Raw genomic sequence first — 26,907 nt, 5'->3', positions numbered from 1 at the left:
CTTAACATCTCTTTGAAACAAGTAAGCTGTTTCAAGACCTTATTCAAATAACGGTCTGATGCTCCTGATAACAAGCTTTGAAGTCCATTCTGTCAGCCACTATGGTTTTACATTAAACTGATAAAGCAGCATAACAGATATGAACAAAGCTAAGACACTATTAATATATTGTTAATCAAACCCTGGATGTTCAAAAGCTTTTCTCAAATAAGACAAAAATTATATTCTGCAATGAATTCATTTTGTAATGGTATTCAAGCTTTAATGTTGAGCTAACTGATAAGCAATGCAATTTAAACTTCTCGATATGGACATAATAACTAACTTTTTCCTTCTACTGTGGTAATGATTCTGTGTTCTGATACTGGATTTAAAAATGTCTTGCCCAAAACCCCAAACAAAAAAAACCCTGAAGTCCCACAAAGCAATAAGGACAGTGGTTCATGACACTGGAGCCTAATTACTTGATTCCAATGAGTAAAAAAGCACTCTATTTTACAGCTTCTGTTTAGCACCTTGCATACCTTCCTAACACAACAAAGGGCTTAATCACTTTATGACAACTCTACAATTGCTCAGTCCCTTCAGCCACAGCTGAATTTTGCAGCTGGAGGAACTCTGTTGGACAACAGCAGCAATGGTGAGCACCTACGGCCCTCACCTGTACAAAGTTAGATTATCACAAGCTATCTTCACCAAAGTCTTAAGCAAGTGCACATCAAGAGAGGTAAACAGAGCTCATGCATCCTTACTCAGCTGCTCAGCTGTGGAGGCAGAAAGTACCTCACAAACACAATGATTCCTAAACTACCCATAGCACTATTATTTCTTAGCATTAGGTAGCTGTCATTTTTAGTAATCTTTTTATAAGACAGAAAACATGCTCCTTTTCTTAAAGGAAAGTAGCAAGTAGCAAGTTATTACACACACACAAAAAAAAAAAAAAAAGGATCAGCTTCAGTTTTCCAGTCTTTGGCTTAATATTTTATGTGGATCATGCACTTGCAGCAACATCATCTTTGCCTAGGTCTAGTGCTTAAAGTCAGGTAGATTCGCCCTAGTCCCTGACATTTTAGAGTAACAACTTGTAACAGGTAAACAAACAAGGAACCACTATATACCACTAAAGATACAGTCTGCACAAGACTCACAGATACTTTTATACCCAGGTCCCTGCCCTTCTGTCAAATCATTTACTATTTGGTCTCTAAAAGCCTGTCTTTAACAGACAGGTTTTACTATGTGTTTCTACAGATTTCCTCACTATTTTAATTGATAATAAAAAATACATTTTCAAAGAGTTTTGCACATATATGTGCATTTTAATCTACAGGCAAAACACAAAACACTTCAGGGCTCCCACATTTCTACAGGCTACAGGTTTGAGAACCTGAAAGTTTTGCTGTTCAGAGACACTGAAAGACACACTGAATATTTCTTAGTGGTTCATATAATGACTAAATGTATCTTGAAACTCAGGTGCTAGTGTGACAACTTATATCACTTTACATTACTAAATTGAAAGTTAAAATATTCAGGCTGTACCATTTTCCCCCCAGACATACCTGTACAGTCTTTTTAATTCTGTGTGAAGGACCTGGATACTCTGGGGAATACAATTCTGTTAAGAATAATGAGTTGATTAATGTTGATTTTCCCAGTCCAGATTCACCTAGAAGAAAACAGAACAGTTTCAGTAAAACCAGGAGTATAATGTCAAAAATGTCAAATATAAACATTTAGATCCACATTTCAAACGCTCTTTAAACATAGCACCTGAAAACATGCACTACACTCTAAGACCTTGAGAATCTATAATATTTTCCAGTTTCAAGGGAAACCTTTCAAATCCAATTGCGACTGTTGAGCTCTATAGACATTAATTTTTCTGATCATATTAAGAATTAAGTGCATTGAGCACTTTTGTCCGTTTCTCCCATTACAAGATTCAGAGATTATATTACATTGAATTTTATACACAAGCTATCTTCCTGGTATAACTCATCATAATGCCAAAGCAGATTAAGTTGTCTCCTTTATTTCAAATATTATTTATTTGAGAGTCTTTATTATCAGGGTCAGGGTGGGAGTAGGGGTGGAGGGAGAAAGACTGAGGTTAGCTGGCTATAACTATTAAAGCCACAAGAGATAGAATGAGGTTTCAAGCTACATGGTTTGCCTGGGAATTTTGTTGTTATTGGGGTACAGAAGGGGGCTGGATTTTATTAGGCATTTTTGGATAATTTCTTCATGACCAACAGTAAATCAGCCTTGCTAAACAATGAACTGCCATGACAATCCAAGCAAATACAGCTAAAGACATCACAGCATAGGTTATCCTCCATTTACAGCTCTACAGAGACAAGGGCAGGAATTTCAGATCAACTACTTATTCTAAAAGAAAAGTCTTTTGCTTAGTGTTTTTTTTCTTTTTTTTGTTAAGAAACTATTTCAACACAACAATTCACAATGGCATTAGAGCTAAGGACAAAGGTATAAAAAAATTTTTTTTTTCTGTTTAAATTTCATATGCAGTCTGTCAGTTCATTCACCTAAACAGAAACGGGGACACAGAGAAATTTGCTTTCAAGCCAACAAATTTGAGGGCAAACCATGTACTTTCACTACAGTAAAGGGGAGGGGGAAAACTAGCTGAACTGGGCCCATAATTGAAAAGTAATACTTAACTAAAGCACTAATCACTCCAGTCCCAACAAACATTGTGCTGATTTAGAGACTGAACTGAGAAAACCTCCAACCGTGTCTTGAGATAAGTGTCCTGGGTTAATGCAAGAGAGTTCTGTAGCAGGGAGCAGTCAGGAGCTGTCTCCCCTGTAATGGGTATCTGGGTTTCCTGCAGGAGCTGCCTCACACACAGCAGCCATCTCGATTACAGCGCCGAGCAGCACGATCTCATTAGCTGCGCTGTAAAGGGATTAGCAGCTGATGAGCCGCTGCAAGCAGAGCTCCTGCCGGCTGTCCGCGCTCTCAGCAGCGCCTGCTCCTCAAACCGCACCCTCTCGGACAGACGAGCTGAGCCGTGCTGCCACAGAGCAGCGGCTGCCCACGGCCAGGCTGATGGAAAGGGAGATAGGAACTCCAGGTATGGGCGTCAAAAGAGCAATGAACACTAACCCCACCAGGCCAGGTTTAGGCAAGCCAGCAGGGACGTGCTTGCTGACAATATTTCATCACTGCCCTGCACATTTTGCCTTTTTCCGTGGTCAGATGCAGGAGACACCTACGAACTATGCCTCCAAGCCTGGTTATAAAAGATACCCGTTTGCTACTCTGCATCTGCAAGCCTTAAAGGGCAGGGACAGCTGCAGCCGAGGGGCCTCCCCACCAATTCTGCAACAGAAAGAAGCTTCTGAAATGCTCAACTTTCCATTCTCATAGATACATCCTGGTTAAAGCTTAACCTCCATCTTGCAACCCTGCTCAAGAGATAGACATCATTCCAGTTCAACTGAAGGTTTTTATCCACCCTACTGAAGCCCCCAAGAGGGTGGCTCTGGTTTTGAAATGTACAATTCATATCCTTTCAGTAACCTTTGCTTTTTAACTTGACCATAATCTTGTAAAAGGCATCCTACTACAGTACTGAAGAAAGATTTTAGCATCAGAATCTACTTGAGTATACAAAAAGGGCTGCTCCTTCTTTCTCCCTTCTATTAGGGTTACTGCCAATCTTAATATACTGAAGAATTTCAGGTGAAAAACACTGACAACTACGACTTCTCCTGAAAACGAGTGCCTGTCAAGTTGTCATTGAAATTCAACATATGGAAATAAGATTTTCAGTTTCAAAAGAGTGTAATGGAAAAGCAGCAGCTTGCCCTAGACGGCTTGGGCAGCTGTGGCACTCCATACCAAGCAGTCTCTGAACTGCTGAAGCATTACACCCTGAGAGAGCTGAGGTTTGTTACCCTCCTCACCCTTCACTGCCCTCGCAGCTGCAAGGATGTGAAGACAATTTTGAGTGAAAAGAAAGTATGCTAAAGATATTTATGCTCAATCTTGTTCCCAAAGGTGCCCAGCATCCTGAATATCCTTACCCGTCATGCTAACTTTAATCAGCCAGTGCAGATTATAACAGTTTAAACTGCTTAACTGCTAGCAGTAATTGAAGTATCACATGTAAGAGTCTGCATCAATGCACCATTCCTGGATGCAGTTGTGCCTTAGACCATGTAAAGGGTCAACATCTACAACAGCAGTAAGAGGCTGTAACATTAAATAAAACAATTACACTGAAACTGTAGGTAAAAACTCTAAATGGAACATTTAATATTGTATTATAGGAAGTCGTACTGCTTCCACTGTAATAAAACAAGTTTCTCTGATAACTGCAGTGAAAACAGAATTAGTGAGATCAACTGTAAGTGAACATTCTATCAGCCTTTCTGGACACACTAAAATATTCTAATTTTCATTAGAAATACAGTAAAAAAGAAAAAATCAAACCCCAACCAAAACAACCTCCCCAAATTCCCCAAACACACACACACAAAACACCCTGAACTCCACAGCCAAACAAAACCCTCTGTCCTTCCTAAAATTACCTCAAAGGATGGCTTACTGGAAAGGCTGGGAAATTGGCTTCCATGGATGAAACAGGCTTTGAATATGACTAACAATACCACAAAGGAGAAGGGAAAACAAGTGAAATTTAATTTGCCTTTACAGAAAAAAAAGATACATCCCAAATAAAATGCATCCTCCCACTTTCAGTGGGCATGTCTGATGAGATTTTGCCCTTTGACCATTGCATGAACTGGTGAAACAATGCAATGTAATAGAAACTTTTCAACAGCAATAATTTCCAATCACTTAATGAATTATGATGTGGTTAGACCTAGGTAACTAATTTAGAGTGAGCAATTTTTAGAAATTTGTTTTAAAAAGAAGACAAAAAGGAAAACATTTTTCAGGGTAATCCTGAATCCACAGTGTTAATGATTTCTACTATTGAGGTACTGCTTTAACCTTGCCCTCACTCTCCCAATTAATATTTCACATAGGCTTCAAATTCTTCTGAATATTGTTCTTTTTCTTCATTATTTTGTGTCCCATATTTATGAACAGCTGAGTGTTTCCAAATGTTAACATTTTATCAGGCTGTTTTTACAGCCACATTCAAACACATGAAGCTGGCCACTCTTGTTGGCAGAAATAAGCACATACTTTTACTAACATACTTTTGTGAAGGAACACCTTTTGTGAGTCCTCACAGGACTAGCAGAAGTTCCAGCTCTTCTCAAGTCCATGAATTTCTAAATGGCTGTACAAATAGAGTGGAACTCTTCTTATACATGTGGATTAACAATTACCTTTGGACCATTAGCACACTTCTAAAGATGGCTCATAGCACATCACTTTACTAACCCTGGATAGCAAAATTTTTTCTCCTGTGAACAAACACTGACCAAGTACCTTCCTTTCTTCCTGCACATATAAGACCAGCTGTTAACATGAGAAAACAGACCAAGGAAAAAACCCCAAAAACAACACATTCAGTCTCCTCTTTTATATCTGAAGCATAGAGATCTCAAACATTCTGCTAGGGATCAGAGAAGACCACTAGGAAACCACTGGGATGGTTTGCAAACCATGTAAATAGTGTCCAGAATAGTACTAAAGCAAGTTAGCAAAGGAAATTGATAATAAAAATACTGGAACAACACTGTACAATCCCTGTGAATAGAGGAAAACAGTGCTCAGGTAAAAAAATAAGTAACTAGCTCAACTGAACTACATAAATCTTTCACCTTCATTTCCAAATCCCTCCTCATAAATGAACCAGAAATCCTAATCTGTGACAATCAGCTAGAAAATCTACTCACAGCTAACTTGTTTTCATCAGTTCTTGCTAAGACTTTATTACTACAAAAAGCCTCAAATTGCCAGCCTCTGCTCCCTATGATAACAGAAGTGAATTGTTACCTTTAATGATGCTTTTTCACGGTTCATTGCTGTGGCACATTGAGCATGTAGCATATTTTCAAGCTCCTCCAACTTTCTAACCTCTGTCATTCACACTCAAATATCTATGAGAAAAATGGACAAGAAGTCCAACCTAGGTTTCTTTCTTCCAGCTGTATTTGTAACTTCTGGTGGAGACTACAGTTTTCTCATTCATATATTGCCCCTCTCAATAGTGCATCACACTACATTTTCTAGATACCACATCATTCTAAAAATCCAGGATAGGTTTTCTTCTATATCTTTAGAATTTTGTTTCCAAAACTCAAACACCAAAAAAAGCATGACTTGCATTCTTAGATTTATGACCTCACTCACATGAGAGCTCATTAAACATATCAAGTGATTAAGGTGAGTAACCAATCTTGAACATTCTCAGCTCGCTCTCTGCATGACTTCTACCTCTTCATTTTAAGTTACTCTTGCAGAAATAACCAAAGATTTCTACTCTTCACTAACAATTACTTGGCTATCTACCATTGAAACAGTATTTCATGCTTATGCCCTGTGACAGTCAACTGCACCACTGGGAACATGACCACAAGTGTTATGTGTATTTAGGAATTTCAAGTTGCTTTCCCAAGCTCCAGGTGGGACTACAAGACTGCCAAGGAACCACCCACCAGCAAGAAAAATGTTTTGCAGCACTGGAAGCTGAGACTTCAGTTAAACTGCTCAAGTGATATATATTTGCTTCATATATCACCACCAAGAAGATGGCCCAGTCTCTCTGTCACTGTCTCTATTAACCAGACACAGCAAGAACTGCAGATTGAAAAGAAGCATTAACTGCTAGTTCTCATGGCTGAGAGAAGGTAACTCATCTCAGGGGGACTTGCAGCTCAATAAGTCCCATGGTAACCAGGTTTCCACAGACTGCACAGGGTTTTTGGAAGCTTCCACAGCATTTTAAGTAGACATCTGTATTTCGAGTTCCTTGATACAGTCAAGCATAAGCTGCAGTTACTTCACTGCTTTTTCAGAATGAAGATATCCAACAACATGTTTCTTCTGTGATGAAGTGCATTTGATAGCACATTTGACAGCCACAAAGAGTTATCACAAGGGGATCAAATTCAACAGAAAAATGCTGTACTTCTCCACAACCTACTTACATGGAATGTTTACACCAAAGTATATTTTATTTTTAGCTGGTGAGCAAGTTTTCTCCTGGAATTTTTCAATTTTATAAATTCTAATTATTGTGACAGTTTTTGCTTAAAATATAATCTCATTAGTTTGATGCTGGTGACTCAAAGAAGGGCAAAAAGCTTGTCAGAAGGCATAAAAAATAACGCATTTCATCTTCTTTCATCCTTGTATATTCACAGTTTATGTGCACAGCAGCACCTGCAGCTTTATGCAAATGCGCAATGGCTTTGATGGCACTGTAACATGCAGGCTTCTGCTTTCATACAGAAGGGAAGCTACAGGAATAATCAGAGAGCCTGAACTACAGCAAGTGGTATGACAGAACTCTCCTCTTGCCAGGGGGAAATGATGCTCTGCCATGTCATTATAGACAACCACAAAAATGGAGACTACAAGATGCTTTTCATTTCAAGTCTGATTTTAGAAGCTTTTATAAAGGCTAGTTCCTGCCTTCAGTGCTCTACAAAATACAAACATGTAAGAACATCCAAATGAAACCTGTCAGAGGGAGGATGGGAGCAGGACCATGCTGCTACCACATATCTGCTTTTCCATGTAGGATGGTGTCATGTGAAATCTTGCAAATTATCAACTCTGTCTTTTACAGACATTTATAAGGGGAAGAAAGTCAAAGCTCAACCATTTAACAACTTGAATGTGAAGCATAAATTATGGAAGCAACATATGTTAGAGCCACAAAGATGCTCCTAACAAAACAGAAGAACAAGGAAGTCTAGCAGCAATAAATCCATTTCTGCCTGTCAGCAACTGCATCAACAGCAGGATAATTTCAGCATTTAGGATACAGCAAGACAATTTAATCAATTTTCTTAGAGCAGAATTTGAAGTGCAACAACTGAGGGCAGACTCTTAGTATATCATTCTTGTCAGAGATGACATTTAAATAACTCAGAAAAGCCATTAGCAGAGATGGGAAATACCTCAGAAGAATATTGCCACAGATCCTACACAGCATTTTCCAAGTCCTATTGCTTCTTCTCAAAGCAGAAGCAGGTCTAGCTTTCTACAACTGACAGAATAAAGCTGCCATGAAACAGTGGTTCAACTTCACAGGTGAAATTTTGACTACTGCCAAGAAAAATGGTCCCCTACTCCCAGTCCAACTCTTGCACTAGAATTCACAATGCAACAGGGGAAGCAAGAAGCAATCCAGCAAACTAGGGCAAAGAGGGCTTCAGGATGGGGAAATGAGGGGGAGATGACACCAGACAGATGAGGTAAGTCAAATACTCTCCTCTCTTTCTGGTAACAAGGATAAGTGTAAAAATCTGCATTTAAAACTAGACCTCTTCTCTGTCACAAAAGAATTACCAGCAATTCGCAAGTCAAAGAATTTGTGGCACTTCCTGAAGAAAGTCTTATTTCCTCTTATTGCATATACAGGCTTTGCTCCTGATAAGCAGCATGTCTGCAAAGCAGCCATTTAAAATAGGACATGTTCCCTAATTTAACATGAGGCATGGAAAGAAATCTTTCAGCATCTTTGACAAAAATCTGCAGCTCAGTAAAAACCAAGGAACCAAAACCACAAGTTTCTCTTCACTTCCAGTTCTTCAGCATTACTGCAGATGACAAAAACACTGCATGGCATTGGTCCCCTCTTACCCAGTACCTACAACAGCTGAAATGTAACAATCTGAGCTTCAGAGTTCCAAGCCCAATATCAGCAGTCCAGTCCTGCCATAGCTTACCTTGCTTTGTTTTCTGCGTTAGGCGAAATAAAACTCCCATGACTGATTAAGCTGTAGTCATACTGCAATGCAGCTTTAGAGACATTACAAGCAGCAAGAAGTTGTAAAAACTGACCTACATGGGCAATCTCAATGCACAAGCTCTTTGTGAAGTAATTGGGTTAAAGAATTCAATTGGAAATGACAGAAGCTGAAGAGTTCCAGGACAAATTTTCTATGGTGAAATCTCACAACCAGGATATACCTTCAATTTTCACAGGCTTTGACAAAGCAAAAATAAAGAGCCTTCATAAGAGAAGAAAAAAAACCTTATTGCTTCAAAAATAAAATCAAGAGGAACAGAAACTGCTGTGAAAAATGATAAAGCAGGATAGTCTGTTTAAGGCAAGAGTGCAAACATCTGGGACCACCACTGCTGCAGAGCTGGACTTATTCTCTGGAGGCAAATACAGGGATAAATAGAATTGAATTCCCTGATTATACAAATTATTAATAAAAAAAAAAAGAGGGGAAGATTATAGGAACATGAGATTTGTCATCTCCACATTACTGCTGACAGCCAATTGTACAGCATTTCCAGTACATAACTGCTAACATTTGCTGACTAAGGAATAAAAAATATATTAATGAACAGAGATTGCAGATTAGTCACATTAGGCTCTTTCTGTATTGGACAGAAACAAAACTGACACAGCCATCAAAATGCTAATGAAGAAATAAGAAAGAGTGATGGGGTTTACTTAATCTTTAAGATTAAAACACTTGGTAGAGATACAGGGTCAACATCTGAATGTAACATGCATGTAACTCAAGAACAAGAAGCTCTAGACATCAACCTCAGCAAAAGGAGAAAAATGTGAAGCACTTTAGGCAGCATCTTCCTCAAAACGCCATCAAACTGATACATCTAAGGCATAAGTATCACAGAAAATTTCAGAAGGACAAAAACCAAAATTGTTTTTATTTACATGGAACCTAGTAAGTTTCTACAGAACAGTACAAAGAGCACTTATACTGACTTACTCAAATCATCATCATATCTTCCCTTGAAAATTTACACTATAACAGAATAAAAGCTACTGGAAGTATATTGAGTGCTCTCAAAATATCAAAAGATGAGACACTCTGCTATTAACCAAATCCACCAAACTTTATCAGAGGACTTAGAATATTTCTTGCGGTAGAATATTTAGAATATTTTCTTTCAATACCTTCTACCCTCCCTCTTACTGCCTTCTCTCTTTAATATGCTTGGAAGGATATTTTATAACAGGAAACTATGTTATGACAAACCCCTTAACTGGCACAAGTGGCAAGAGGAAGATACAGACAGCTAGACAGAATTCTGAAAATGCACCCCAGTGCTACGATTCTTGTGGCAATAAGGAACAGGAAATTAGGGCAATGTTACTTGCAAATTAGGATAATTCTGTTTCTTTGGTCTGGTGTTAGCCAACCAAGGAGCAAGAGGATCACAGAGATGTGCTCTCCTGGATACACTGCTGCCACTTCTAAGCAACCTTGGCAAGATGTGCTTTTGTTTCCCTAAGACAGCCTCCACTGTCATATTTTTACTGGAATTGTAAAAATGGGTATTTTAGCTCTAAAAAAGGGTGTGGAATAAGCTTGTGTTGTCAAGGCTACACCCTTTTTTATATGGTAACAACTGTTCTGCTTAAGTGCTAAACCATTGTTTCCAAACTGCTGCCACCACTGTTCAGTTTTCTAATAATGACTCAGAAGAAAACTGAGCTGCTTTTGTAGCCAACAGAAGCATCCCCTTACAAAGTGGAAAGGAAAACGGCCAGGTCTGATAAGGTCATGTCCTAAGACCTGTCTAGAACACTTGCTATGTTTTGCAGTGGATAAGTCTGAAGGACAGACATGGGAGGTGGACCAGGAATCCTTCTGGAATTCCTGCCAGCTACAGAGGACACAGCCCAGAGCCAAGGACGCTGAATCTGCTAAGTGATAGGCTTGTCCTTTACAGAAGGTGAGAATGATACTCTCTTTTGAGTTTGGTCAAAAGAGATACAAATCATAATTCTTAAAATATTTTTCACATAAATTCTTATATAAATCACATAAATTCTTAAATCATTCAGTCAAATAAAATGCAAAAAAACCCCCTAATATATAAGTAAGTGAAAATCTGACATACTCTTTTCTGTCTCAATGCGTGCTGAGTTGCAGCTATTGTTTTCTGCTCTGCCTGGCACTGATGTAGCAGAAAAGTGGTGAACAAATACTTGTCAATAGCCAATTTCCTTAAAGTTAGCAACTTCATATATATTCCACACTTTTGCCAGCAGTGTATATCTCTAAAACCTCAAAAATAAAGAAACCTTGCAATTTCTTCTCCATAACAATGTAATGGTATCTCTCTAAATTAACCTTTTTTATACAAAACATCGGTTTCACCTCATCTTTTATTTCAATATTTATGCTACACTAAGGCCAAGTTGCACTGTAGATCTCAAAGCTATTTGCCTCTATAGGGCTAGAAGGACATGAAACAGCCTCATAATTTCTATATTCCATAAATTAGAATACAACAATACCACTTTTGCAGCACTATGTATTTTTGTTTTATCCAGACTTCAAAATCTGAATTGAAGAAGTCTAATGTTGCTCTCTCATAGCAAAAATATTCCCACACCTCAGGTGCCATCCTTAATTTGTGCAATTATCATATTTCTATTCAAGTTTGTTGTCCAAAATGATATCAGATACACATTTCTCCTGAAATAGTCATTTTAGTAATAAGACTTTAAAAAAGAAAGGAAATTAAATTAAACTTCAGTGAGGCATGGAAGTCCAAGTGAGATAGACCTGACTAACATGTAGTTACTTATTTATAGTTTATATGTGAAAGCTCCCCATTTGGGGAGCCATCTGAAAATGCATACTACTAAGATTTCCATATTCCACAAATGTTTCATTTGGAAACAGACATCCTGATTTGGAAACACGCAACTAATTTAAAGCCAAGACTGCACTATGCTAAAGGATGTGTCATTTACAAACATTTAAGTTGTACTTTTAAAACCAAGAACAAATATTTGCCTTCATCCTACACCACACCGAGCAGCAGCTGCAACAACCAGTGCTTAAAAGAAGTGTCAACTCAAAAGGATGTTGCCAAAGTTACGTACATCCACTAATATCAGCTGATCTGATGTGTGACTTAAGCTGAACAGTGCTACAGGTTCTGCTCTTCCCCTGAGCTCTGAAAAATTTCAGATGCATACAGAATTCAAAACATAGTTTTTAAACATTTATCTAGTAATATTTTTCAATTCCACGCTACAGACTTCTGTATAGCCTCATTTAGTATTTTTAGTAGGAAGATTATCCATAGGATACAGTACTCTTCCAATTAGAGAATTCAAAATTCTTCAAGGAAAAAAATCTCAGACATAAACACAGACCCTTTGTTACAACCACAACATTACATAATGCTCAAGATTTTTAGTCAAAACATCAGTTCAATTCAACCAAGGCTCAGTTTGACAACTTTCTGAAACAAATGCCTCATATGACTGTCATATCAACCAGTACTGCCACTGAAAAAAAAATTAAATCCCAGCCTCGAAGCCATTGCTCCTTTGTGCTGACCCAAGATTTTCCTTTGCTGTGCTGCAAGCAGACTGAAGACTAATGTTCCTTGCAGCTCCCAGAAAACACTCCAGCTGGATTTGCACACTAATCCAATTCAGGCCAAGTGCTATTAGTTCTTCCAGCAGCAGCACAGACTTAGGCCAGGTTAAAATCTGAACTTCAGCCTAAAGGAACAGCTGCTATCGCTGGATCACAGCTTTTCTAATTAAACCAGAAGGACACTTTATAAATGCCACTGAGGATATTATGATTTTTCCAGTACTTAAAAATTATGAAGAATCATTTCCATTCTCTTACTCATGCCACTGACACCCTCTACATCAACTACATTTTCCCATCCAGGCATCTTTAAACAGTTGTCCACTGCATTAATAAACGGCATAAAAAGAAAATTCCAGCATCTGTAAAAAAAAATCAGGGACTTGGAAAAAAAAAGCTCTACAGAAGAACTAGTCAAAAGGAGGCTGACCACATATGGAATGTATAGTATAATTTTTTCCCCCCTTCATTTTGTTCTGGTTTTAATTAAACAAGCAAACCTTTTATGTTTTGGGGTGGTTTTATGTGGGTTTGTTTTTGTTTTGTGTGTGGTGTTTGTATATTTTTGTTGTTTTGTTTTGGTTTTATAGTTTGGCAAGGAAAGTACACAAGTCTCATTTTCCTAAAAGCACCATAACGTCTAGGAAAAGCAGCTGACAAGCACATGATACTTAAATGAAAATATGCATCCAAGTTTTATAGTTTTTTAAGATGTGCAATAATTGAAAAGCTAGAAGAAACTGAGAAGAACACAGACCTTGAAATAAACAAGTGAGCCCAGTGCCACAATAAAAAAGTGGTTTTGTTTCTTCACAGTGTTTTATCCATTAACATCTGTGATGCTCAACATCCTTGCCACGTTCTGATGGGAAACCTCTCAAAGGACCCAGCAGCTCTGGTTGTTTGATTTTCCAGTGGTAACTTCATGCTGGTCATATTACAGATTTACCAACATTGAAGTGATTGAAGGAAGCCTTTTCCACCATCCCATTAGTTGGTGGAAAAAACAGCCATGCCAAAGAAATCCATAGGTATTGATACTAAAAAGAAAAAAGCAGCCAGATGGCACAGAGAACTTCCAAACAGAGTTGCACCTAAAGCACTGACTGACAAGGAATTTCTGCTGAATTTAATATTTTTGAAAAGGAAGGTCCAGTTCTGGGTTTTTCCTAGCCATTTTCAAATGTTATCAACTAGTAGTGTAACAGCCTTATAAAAAGAGTGGGGAATAGGGAGGCTTTTACCATTTCAGTAACATCAGGTATTGATCATATTTACTATGATGAAAAAAACAACGCAGTTTCTTGTACTTGAATACCTATATTGCTATTGGGAACTCCATTCTCAAAAGTACAGGCAAAACAACAGCCAAGTCAGCATCACAAAAATGAAAATGTAACTAAGCACCCTAAAGGATAGGGAATTAAAAGGATGAAGCCAGTAGATTCAGTCATTGTGCTGCACTGTAAGGTGCCTCAAACACAGATACCCATCCAAAGGTAAACCAGCATGCTGGCAAATACCAGAATCAACAGAAAACCTGGGGCTGGAATGAGGAGAATGGCGAGAAGAGAAAGTTGCTAAGTGTTGAAAAAGTACAAGACAGTTTGAATAAAACTGAAAAATAAACTGCTGACTATATCTGAAAACAGTAGTGGCACATAGGCAGCCCAAATCTATCTGCTTCTGAACAAGACTTCTCAACAGTGAAGCACCCAAGTCATGCACAGTGGTCAGAGAAAAAACATGGACAGAGTCCCAAATCGAATATAATACTGGGAGATCAGCATCAGTCACTCCAGCATCCAGTTACATGCTGCAGTGAGACAGTCTTGCAGAAAAATCAATTGGAAAGCTGTGGAAAATGGTTTTAGGCAAGATTCAAACTGCAGCAAAAATATGTTGTGCTGAGCTGTGTACATCAGTGTGCATCAATAACCCCTCTCCTCCCAAAAGCATTCTTCCCAAAAATAAACTCACCATAAACAACCTCAACAAATTTCCTCTTTCTATAATGTGTTTCAGGTTAACTACTTTTTACAGTTAGAACGTAATTCTTCTAGTCTATAAAATAAAGACCAAGGTTGTCACTATGACCCCTGCAAAACATAGTATTTTCTTCCAAATTTCCATTAGGATTTATTTTTTCCTCCCCATTAATCTGCAATAATGCTTCATTTGAATTATAGGCCTAAATTGCTCCAGAAGTACTTGAGGCACTGAAGTGACTGCTAGAAGTTATTTGTAATGGGACCCAACTTGCTACCTGTACACCAGAGTTACATTTCACAACATGTTCTACCCCCTCAGTCAGAGATGCAGGGCTGTCATCTCTATCAGGATGCTGCACTGTTTCTTCCAAACATACCAGTTAAATCAAAAAGAAGTAAAAATTATCCTTCTCTGTTATTTGACTGCCCAATTACTGGAAAAGGAGCATCCAGGGGGTCCCTAGCTCCCTACAAAAACAATATGAGATGTGTATTCCTGTCTTCCCCATCACGACCACAAGCTGTGCCTCTTCTGCTGCTTGAAGCAATTTTGAAGGACTGGATGCAATGCTGGCATATTCCTGCATCAAATGTTTTCCTAAAACTTACCCAGCTCTGACTCTGAAAGGAGCCTTTTAAAAGATAAGCAATGAAGATTTAAACCGAAATATTTTTTGAAAAATAAAGTACTTCAATTACTACTTCTGGAGTCCTTGTACCAAGTGTACTAAAGGTACTCCAACAAAATACATTTTCCCAGGTGGGGTATACTTTGGGTTTGTTTTTTGGTGAGAGTGTTTTTTAACTTGAAAAGCTTCATTTCAATGATTAAAAGAGATAATTACCATGACTGGGGGAAACCACAAAGTGACCTTTCAGTCCCAAGGTATGTCTTTTTTAAACTTCTTATTTAAGTATAAATAGCCCACAATAAGCTACATTAAGATGTCTAATGTGATAAACAACAGTGATGTCTGCAGCACAGGAAGAAATGGAAAAGTCATTTTCTGCTATAGTGACTCTGATACAAGATACTCTTTTAGCATTAAATTTGTTATTTCAAATCAGATCAGATCTGCTCCAAGCTACATTCATTTCGCAGCATTTGTACAGTAGCACAAAGTAAACTGGTCTTATTTTTAATACCAACTAAACTTTTAAGAGCTTTTTACTGGCTTTTTTTTCTCTCAAAATCAATTTCTTTATCTTAAAGATCATTATGACTATACAAATATTACTTAACAAATATTTGTAAACTCCTCAAGCCTACTACAGACACACCACACCTATGTTCCTGCATCTGTCTTCATGCTTACTCAACCGTCTTGAAACGTCACAAAAGGGAACAACCTGGGATTGGGGCAATCATTAAAATCCCACCATCCATCTGAGAGACTAGCTCCTGATTTCCTCACTAGGAACAGCAAATGCAGCAAACCCACAGTAAACCTTGAAGTGTTAACCTGTTTTATCTAAGCACCTTGACACTTACTGAATTAAGATGAACAAGCTTGAAGCTTTTACCACTGAGAGGTTTGCAACACTTGACAAAGTAAGCTATTAATAAAATGCAGTCAGAACTGCATTGGTTAATTCAATCTAACTTAAATTGTTCAAGTTATAGCTTACACCCTGCATGTTAAACATGTCACATGCTTTTATGCTTTCTCAGAGTTTTTACACATAAAAATCCCCCAGACTTCTAAAGCTTGTACTAGACATCTTATTTCCTTATATCCTTTCAAAGAAATCACCCTCACCTAACAGAAAATACAAACTACTTCCTACAAACAAGAAAAGCCAAACACTGCAAAATTTGCATGAAAAGTTGTACTACAGGAACTAAGACTTTACTACTACACCTAAGGCCACATTTACACTTTTACTGGAAATAGCTATGCCCAGAAAAATTGCCCTCATTTGTAAGCACTTATTATGGGCTTAACTGCAAATACAGACTTATAAAAAGGTTTATAAATTCTATTATTGCCCCTGTTATTCCACAACTGACAAAACCAAGTTTGGTTTTCTAGACATCAGTGGCCATCCCTTCCTCCCAGGCAGTTAGCACAGGTTCCTCTTTAAGCCCTCTTAACTCTTTCTCTTTCTGGATGAAAGCCTCAAGGCAGATGGACTGAACTCTAATCAGCAAACTGACCCTGTTACCTGTAATCCTTGACAGGACCTTCTGATTTAAGATTTTTTCTGAAAGAAACTGAGTTCACATGCTGCCAGACTGCCCCATGATATGAATGAAATCCCAGTAAATGGGAACAAAGGGGAAATCTACTTAAAAGATAAATTTACATCTTAGCTAAAAACGAATTGCATGCATTGCAACCATCTAGCACACAAGTGAGACTTGCTAGCTCATTACACTTGTGCTAATTGTCCAACTAACATCAGGTGTAGAATAGAAAAAGCTTATTTATATTCTCTCCCAGGGAGAGAAAGTCACACAATTCTACAAAAAAAAAGTGCAGTAACATGATCTATGTAATTATCTGATATTTCTAATCTTCAGCACCTTTTTAAATACTCTGAGAGTATTTAAATATTTAAAATATTTAAGTATTTCAAGTATTTAAGTATTTTAAATACTCTGAGAGTCATCAAGAGGCAACAGAATAGAAGGGATCTGAGAACAGGCAGCTTGACCACTGACTTCCACCCACAAGGAATAAGGAGTAACATAATAATAACAAGTATTCTGGTACCAGACAAAAGCTACAGGGAGAACACAGCTCCAATACTTCATACAAACATCTATAATCCTAAACTAGGCAATCAAAGCAGTAATTTTAAAACCTGAATGCAGAATACTTCCCCAGTCTCAAGGAGCTGTTTAGCATGACCACTGTTGCTGGCCTTAGTTATCTCAAAGTTTTTTCACATATAAAGTATCTAATTATAGGGGCATAATTTATATACAATCCAGAAAGGAAACAAACCTCCCTTCTCCCCTCTTCCTCGAAACTTTAGGGTCTGTCTTCCCACACCCAGAATTGGGAGAGAGGAAGTTAGCTTTATTCAACCCAACAGGAACACACCCAAAACAGTTTTTTCCTTATATTCTATTTCATATATATCTGTATTAATGCTTTTGACTGAAGCTTCCTTGCATGGAGCCTTGCTGCTGCTGTTTACTTCTTTTCCCTACAGGTGCAGAAGCATTGTTTCATCTAAAGCAGAACAGCACTTTTTAGTCCTCAACCCTCAGACAGCCTAAAGCAGCCACCAGTGAGTCAAAAGATATTTGACTGACCCCACCAAAGCCAGCGCTGGTTTGCCAACCAAAGCAGCAGCATTGACACAAAATAGCAGAGATTCTCTCCCTTCCAGAGCCAAAGCTGAGAACTCCAATATTAGTGCCTTGGAATATCATTACTGGGAGCAACCCATTGACTCTGCAATTAGGGAGGGATGAGAAATTAGTTCTATTCCATTCTATTAATGAATCCCACTCAAGAAAATAAACCTGAAAGAGTCTACGTAAAATTATGCATTTTTTGCAACCACACTTTTACCCTCAGAGATTTCATAGCCCACTGAATACATTTTATTTACAATTCTAACATTGGTCCATTGACCCAGGCAGCAATATGCTGCAGAATATGGTTAGGCTATTTTCAGTAGTATTTTGGCAATAACACATGAATGTCTTAAAAGAAAATGAATTTAGTACCTCTGGATCTTAAAATTTGGAAAAAGAAGGATGACAGAGTATATAGCAAACATACTCCTACATGAAATGCATCATTATATAACAGATCTCATGAAACTTCCTAACAAACAACATGTTTGAGTATTCTTTTGCATACAAGTTTTATATAAAAGTAAATATATCAGTACTACTGAAAAAAAATAAAAAATTCTCACAACAGTGAAGCTTTTAAGTCATCTATCTTTTTCACTTGATTCTTTCCATAATCACTGTTGGACTTAGAGCATAGGAGAAACACTGTTTTACAACTTCAGTGCATTTAACTGAGAAGGATCAACATTAAACAGCTAATACATTTGGTATATCCTCAAACAAGAAGTGCCAAGAAAAACATGCCTGTAACAAGGCAGAAAGCTCTTTTACTTCATCTTGTTTAGAGCCTACACAATAGTGCTTAGTTTTGATTTATGGTCAACACTGACTACTAATTAGCAGGATTAGAACAGAGATATTAAAAAGCCTGTTCTGAAAGGCAAACTAGAGTAGTTTCGACAAGCTTGAGTAGATAAATTATCAACATAGTACAAGTCATAGTCATTATGCATAAACTCAAATATGCCCAAGAGCAAATGGAGTCATGCTGAAAAAAATCCTAAAAACTACCCAAAAACAGCATTACACAACAACTTATATAAGCAAGTAAAAAAGGAAAGATTTTACTGCATTTGAGTAAAACTTTATATTAAAAAGGTTACCGAGTATTTAAAATTTTCTTTGCCACTTTGTTACTCTTAAAAAACAGCCAAAACACAGAACCATAATTTCCATATCCAGGTGTTGTTTATTAAAAAAAAAATACAAAATCCAGATCCTGCTCTCAGGGACTTTATTTATAAATGAGATTGGGATTACACATATCAAGAGAGCTAATGAGGGCAAAGAGCTTCAGAAGAGCTTCTATACATTCTTTTGCATTCTTTTCAGCCATCTGTAGTTTTAGACAGACTTCAGATCCAGGCACCCTTTGAAAGCAGTAAACTGAACCAACTTGTGAGTTACAAGGCAAAAAGTGAGAAAGCCCTTCAGAACAGCAGCAGCCAACACATCCATAGAACGACCATGAGCCAATAGATCACTCAGTCTGTGCAAGAAACAATTCTGCACTTTACCTTTTACAGGGCCTGTCTTTGTGAGACGTGAATCACATGAGTCAGATGAAGAGCTACCCCAAGGATTACTGAGTGGATTTAGTGATGCTTGATGACACAAAGGGCAGGACCAAAACTCATCTAAAGCTTCAACAGCAAACACCCACCAGCTCACATGTAACAAAGGCAGCAAAAAAAGCTTCTGATGAAAGGGGTAGAGAGAACTCATGCTTTCAAAAGTTCCCCGTGATACAATATTCAGAGCATTTCCAAAAAACTCAAGTACAATATAGGGAATTGCACTAATTCTGAACAGTGTCTATGCACAATGTCCCAGGCACACCTGACTGAAGACAGTTCACAAGCCTCCCATTCTTGCTTTGTAACAACCTGTTAAGTGGCAACTGATTATTCCTAATCTTTTAGGGAAACATGGAACATACCACCTCTATTTCACACAATTCTGTGATTCCAAAATCAAAGTTTGATGAAAAAATGCTGTGGTATTCAGCAGATTCAAGATAGGAGAAATCCTTGTGGGGCATGGGGTACCATCTGACAACCTCTTTTGGCAAATTGCCAGAGGCTGAGCAGAAATTCCTGTTAGCAGATTCAGCCAAGGAAGAAGGCTCTCCATGAGCCACAGCTCTCTGCTGCTCCTGCCCACCTTATCACCAGCCAGGCACATGGTTTCCAGCTCTTCAGCAGCACCCAGTGCTAAATTTGAATCACAGGATTCAAAACAAGAGAGCAGCACACAGCAGGTATATCTGTCCCAGTCACATTTTTCCACCTTTTTATCCATGGCAATTGAATTACTAATTATTTTTGCAAATCAAAATTTACATCTCAAAAACAATACAGAAAGTTTCCTATGTCTCCTGTTTTCACCTTCCCCTTCGGTACTTTCCCACCTTCACACCCAGCATATAACATCCTCACTTTCTCCAAGAATAGCTCAAAGAACCACAGCTTTTGCTTGCTGCTAGAAGCAGATAGCTCTGAAGCTATACATATGTTTTGACATATGCAGTCACTTTGTCAGAAGATGTGGAAAAAGCTAAAAATGGTTTTTGAACAGTAAGTAATAAAAAGCCTTCCAGAAAAGGTTCAAAGTGCATCAACAAAAAAGCTGCAGCCAGAAACATCAGAAACAAGAGCACTACAATTTATTGGGCATAAAAGAAAGCTAAATACACTCAACAGTACTGCTATGACACAGCAGCTTGAACCAAACAGGTAGAAATGCACACAAGAGACAGCCCTTGATCTTCCATCTCAGAAGCATAAACATATTCAAGATACAACTTAACAAAGAAGTCACATGTGAATATCTGCAGAAACAAAAACTGTCTCTATAGTTATCTTAGTCTTAGCTGAAAAATAAAAATTACTCCATTCTTTTAGGTTTATTTTTAATAATTATTTCAACGACATTTCATTTAAAAGCTTCTCACTGTATCAAGAAAACCCATCTGAGTTTACATCTTTTTGCACCTCCACATAGCAGAATTCACCACAGAACTTAATCTACAAAGAGACTTTATACAGAAGCCAAAAAAGGCCAATCAGCAAATTGAGGCTGCAGATTATTACAAGCAAGAGAAACTGCATGTTTATGCCTCTTTGTAATAAACAGGTAACATTAACTGAGATGTCCATGTCACTCACATAATACCATTCATATAGTAATGAATAGCACTATGACAGCAATATCTGACATGAAAAAACCCAGGTGTTTTAACAGGATAGATACTTAATGGGGAAATATGCAGCAATTACTGCCAATCTAAATTGGGCATATACACCCACTTCTCTAAAAGACATCTCAATCTGCAGTATTTCTGTGTCAAAGTTCATCTTTTATCTTTCAGTTGAGTTAAAAGTGCTAAGACTCTCTCTTCTTACCCAAGAAAAGCCAGCCTCAAGCTTCATCTGAAGCACATGGATGGTAGGTTTGTTAGAACAGTACACTTGGGGGGTTTTTTCTATGAACAAAACCAAGCAGATTAAGGTGTGACAATTCTCTAGGATGTGACTCTTCTACTTTACTTGCAGAGGTGTAGTTCCCAGCAGCTGGACAATCAGGAAGCAGTATCCTGCTCCATATTAAAAACCTACAAATAACAACATGATAAAAGCAAAGAAAAAAAAGAATCCCATCACTTTATTAATGTTTGGATATGGGCACTTTCTCAAGAAGGAGCACAATCCATAAAAGTGTTCTGTAAAGCACAAACATGAAGAGCACATAGAAGTTAAGAAAAGTCTCCCCAAACCCACTGAATGCAGTAAGAAAATAATCATCTTTACTGAGGCTAGAGATTGAACCTGAGTGCTTATTTTTGCATTTGGCAAATTGAGGATATCCTGACCTTAATGTGATATATCTACATCAAACCACTAAGAAATATGCAAACAAGTAAAAAACACAACTCGTTTATTGAAGTAGTGAAGCATGGCTACTGGGTTTTTTAAATATTATTAATCTTTCATTGTAGTAATTTACTTATTTAAATATTAATCACATTCAACATGCACGAAATGGATTTTTTTAAGCTGACAGCAGGAATTTTAAGGAAACTGGTAAGTACACATATTGACAAACAGTCTTATTTGAGTAAGCAGAAAAAGTTCTGTGTATCTTCCAGCAGTTAATCTTGCTAGTAACAGGGAAGCCTTTGTCTCCCTGCTTTTCAGCAACACAAAAAAAAAATAAATCCAAGAAAAGATGCAACAACATATCAGTTTTAAGATGCTAGAAGAATAAGATAATCAACTGAAAGATCTTCACAATCTGCATATTCAAATTAGTGCCATTCAAATAAGAATTGTCATTTTATGCTATTTAATCAAATGATAATTTCTATTAATTTTCATCTATTTCGAGGCAATTCAATTTCATCTTTGGCTAAAAAAATCTACTTTTGGGTTAAATATTTTCACTTTCTCATTAACCCAGTACTGTGAGTGGCCTAACTTCACCTGATTAGCAACTGCAAAGCATGTCAGGACACAAATTTAACTACAGACCAAATCTAAAAGGTATTAGATTCACAGAGACTTCAGAGTCCTATCAAACTATCAACATCTTCCATCTTCCGGAGCTCTGCTTCTGGTTGAAATGGTATAAAAGCATTTTTGCAGTTCAGCCTTTTTTGAGCCAAAACAAACCACCTCCGTGGTAAAATGACAAAGCTGAATGGCAAAGATACCTTTGCAACATCTCACCCACATGATCAATCTCTACATGACAATGCTGTCACTGGAAAGGCTTGGACTTGAATCAGTTTAAGGACTGATTTGACAGAAACATTTGTCAAGTAATTTTAATAATCAGACTAGAGAGCCTACATTTCACCACAAATTCAAGAAGGCAACAGACACCAGACCACTATCATCAAGTGTGACTCCAAAATGGGACTGTGCTTATTTTATCCAATCCAGCACCCTCCTCCTGAGAGTGGACAAAAGCAGATGTTCAAGAGAAACCACATGAAAGTGCCTTGAACAGTGGTTGGACCAGATGACTTTTGAGATTCCATCCAAACAAATCATTCCATTATTCTGTAAAAAGGCATGCAAGCAAACAATGGTGCTGCCATGAAATACCACTTACCTCCCAAACTTTATGGTGCTAGTTGACAGTAATCTTTATTTTGACCTCTTCACAACATGTGTTTTTGAAAAGTTATAAATAGTAAACAAGAAACTATCAACAGCCAGGCCCACACACTATTATACTCAAAATTTGTTTCTCAAAAACCAAAGGCACAGACTTCAGCAAGGCACAAACTTCAAGCACAAAATGGCTGCTTAACATTTATTTGCAGGAGGGCTACTTTGAAGCCTTTTAAAAGAGCTCTAAAGATGAAGAGTCAAGAAACTGCAGGAGGCACAAAACTGGAGACCTCTTCATCTATCTCTACAGAGAGCTGTTTTCTCCAAATTAGTAGCATGACATGATTTCAGCTACTGTCATTATGATGATCCTCCTTCTGATTTCCTACCTCTCCTGCTGTCTGTATCTTCGCCTGGTCTTAGTCAGCCACTCAACACCATTTAATAGGCACTAGAAATACAATTACAGCACTCTACACTGCGCCCTAAAGCAAAGTACTTCTTATAAGTGAAATTTATTTATAGAAAAAAGACCAAATAAGTGCCAAAATAGGGAATAAGAATGAATACATACATATATACACACACAATGCCTAGAAGTTTGTCTGTTGATTACATAGCACAGCTGCTGCCTTGAATGGTAGGTCTCAACTCCTTTCTAATTAGACAGATATATAAAAATGTTATACAACTAGCTGCAGAATAAATGCATTTACTGTTACTTAAAGCAGAAGCTGTTTTTGAGTGGAACCTCAAACCGTCCAAGTATCTGCAAAGCTCATAAAACACTTCCTCTGAGTCACTTTTATTTTATTCAGCTATCTGAATGCTTGCCATTTGACACAAATCAACCACAGCAGATAAATTCACAGTCAAAAATCTGGACACTGTCCTCAGCTCAAACCACAGCCAAACAGCATATAAAAATCACATTCTTTTACTTATTGTAGACTGAAATAACTGTGATAATTCAAGCCAAACTTTTTCAATTTAATGAATATTTAAACGTAAAATGTGACACAACCATCCAAGTCTCAACTAATTTTTCTACATTCAGTCACTAAAAAGTATCTGATTATAGAATGACTTCACTATTAAACAACAGCGGCTAAAAGGATCAAATTGTACAGACCAAGAACAGTATTTCAGAAACACAGCATGTTTCTCTTCTTAAGAATGTGGATTCAGTTTTTTAACCACTAGACAGTGTTAGTCTATTAAGTGGATTAGTAAGCACCGTGCATTATTGGATTAAGGTCTACCTGCATTGAAGCAGAAGTGGGTATTGCAAAATCATTGACAGAAGACATTGCCCTGCAGTGGTAATTGGTTTAGTTTTTTAGTTTCAGTTACTCAGAAAGAAATAGGAGACAATATATATCCTTGAAATAATAATTCAAATAAAAATTTTACTTACTCTTAAGATCCTAATAGAATAAAAATTGAAAAATTCCAGCACAACTTTACAGAATAAGCAAATGTAAAATGCTATTTTTATTGATACAGTAACCTACGTACAGGAGAAGTGTTGACAGAGCAACTAAGAACATGCTCTTCAAGGTTTGACTTGGCTGGAGTTTCGCTCAGGTTAACCAATGCATCACAAATGCTGCCATGGGACATAGGTGGGCTGTGGGAGAAATGGCTTCTTTGTCCTGCTCAAACCAACCTCTGCACCAGCTCCCTCACAGGCTTCAGAGCACATGGAAACAAGGTGGCTGTGATTTTGTTTAAAGCTAGCTTTTTCTGCACTGGAAGATTCATACTAACAAGATTACCTCTGGCTTTTTCAGAGCTAGGAATGTCATATACTGGACCTATACAAAGAGATTATATGATCTGTTTTCATAACTACCATTGCTGAGAGCACTGAAGAATGGTTAGTCATAAAACAGTGCAAACATCAAAGTTTTTGGCCAGAAGTCTGAAGATACAAGGTTAGAATCTGGTGATCAAAATGTTCAGAAGGGACATCCCCTTAAAAATAATTACAGTAAACTTGAACTTTACTTTATGCTGCCAACCTATCAAGCAAAGCACCATCACACTTCATCCAAGAGCCAAGAAAACTCATCTTCAGGTCCTTAAAAATCTCCTTGTGTTATTCTTGTTATTCAGTCCTACATGAAGAGAGGGTATTTTTACTGCAGGGTATTACATTAATTGCTCAAAGGCTTCTTTGACAGACTGTGCTAACGTCATGTAAGGCATTTTCTTGGACAACAAAAAGAAAACAAACCAAATAATCTTCATCAATGTCAGATGAAAATAGCTAATAAGGAAAACAGCAGAGCAAAAAATAACCGGAAACTGACAATAAACTGTCTCCATCCATCAAACCAAGAAAGAACAGATGGTAAAAAGAGAATTGCTGACTTTTGAGACAAAGAAGTTGCCTCTCAGAAAACCTACAGCTCCCTTTAAACTCCACAGCGTGGGACAGAAACTTTAACAATATCTTGTCATCAGAAAAATCATGTAGATGTGAAGGCAAATTAATGGATCACAGTTTAACACAGAGAGAAAGTAAATGTTTTACAGATTTACAGCATAGGGTCCAAGGAGACAGTTACAGATGAAATAACAACCAGCTCTTTACCAGATTATTACATCCCAGGTGAACCGCTCATATTTTTCATGAGCCAAACTTGGAATATTCCTGAGATTCCTCCCTATCATACTTGTGAATTCAACACATAATATTTCTATTTTGAAAGACAGATGACACAGGTAATGTGCATTAGGCAAGAACAACCGATGGAAGTGTGCAGTGAATGCCCTTTGTTACTCCATGCCATTTGATCTGATCAAGCATCAGCAACTGCTTATCTGATAATTATATACTTCAGCAGTGGTTTGCTTCACAGTTGTTCATTTTAACACAGTGCTCATGATCCTGTACTAAAAAGTGCTCCACAATCATTCAACAACTTCTTTCCACTTCAGACCACTGAATTACTATTTTTTCCCTATCTGAGCAACAGAAAATGGACCTGAAATTCTGGATTTGCCCTTAAACTCAAAATTCAACATATGATGACCTCAGACTTATTTTAAAAGGCACTGCTGCTTGCAGTTTGAGACGTCACCTGGGAATGCTCCAGATTCTTTTCAAAAACACAAGCTGTCACCTTACACAGAAAGCAACACCACTTCACAAATCCCAAGCAGTAAAACAGCGTAGCCAGATGCTGTTAGAACTGACACTTGATGTTTTTATCCAGCCCACATTTATCTGTGTCCTTCCATTGCACTGCTTCTCACTCCACAGAAGGCTGAGTTTAATCCCCTCAAATCACACACCATTTTTGCCTTTCTGAGGAAGATTCTGCCCCATGAAACACATTTGTTTGGCCTTCAAAGGAGAAGCTTCATGAGAAGAACCAGAACGATGCACTTTGCATAACTTTGACAGACACGTGGGTCCAGTCTGAAGATATCAGCACAGTTCTGGCTTACAGTTCCATCTATGACCAAAACCAAAGTTTCACTGATAAAAAGCCAGAAATGATTGTGAAATTAGGAAACTGGGACCCTCAAAAAAACCCTTCACTTCAAGTTTAACAGAGGGAAGGAACTATACCAAATGGCATTACAAATTTAACATAGCTTAAATCAACACTGAGAGAAAATTAGCACTATTCCAAGATAGAGTGTAAATGTTCCCAAATTTGTGCTCTCGGTAAACTACCTACAGAGAAAAATCAGGATGAAAGTAAAGGATGACAAGAACTCAAACAGAAAAAGGTAATTTGATTAAACAGTCAGCTTCAGTAGCCCTTCTCCCCCCTCCAGACACTGATAAATGCAAACAGTCTGCTTAAAGTATTGCATTATGGTAAAAATTACTAGAAAATACCATCAGATACACCATAAGAAGTGAGAAAAAAAAACTAGAAAAATCTCATTCTCTTTAATAAGAGAAATTCAAGACAAGAATATGGTATAAACTCTAATTTATCAGTAAATGTGCT

At 37.6% G+C, this 26,907-nt stretch overlaps 1 protein-coding gene across 2 annotated transcripts in view; it reads right to left on the bottom strand.

The window, feature by feature from the left end:
* Window positions 1-26,907, bottom strand: part of SEPTIN7 (septin 7) — a 60,096-nt gene that overhangs the window by 25,179 nt on the left and 8,010 nt on the right. For both annotated transcript variants that reach the window (XM_064704886.1, XM_064704887.1), the window contains exon 2: window positions 1,566-1,672. In XM_064704886.1, the coding sequence (XP_064560956.1) occupies window positions 1,566-1,672 (107 nt within the window). The remainder of the gene's footprint in view (window positions 1-1,565; window positions 1,673-26,907) is intronic.

Source organism: Zonotrichia leucophrys, chromosome 2 (assembly GCF_028769735.1).
Source record: "Zonotrichia leucophrys gambelii isolate GWCS_2022_RI chromosome 2, RI_Zleu_2.0, whole genome shotgun sequence".
Lineage (NCBI taxonomy): Eukaryota > Metazoa > Chordata > Aves > Passeriformes > Passerellidae > Zonotrichia > Zonotrichia leucophrys.
This window is presented reverse-complemented; position numbering and strand designations above follow the sequence as displayed.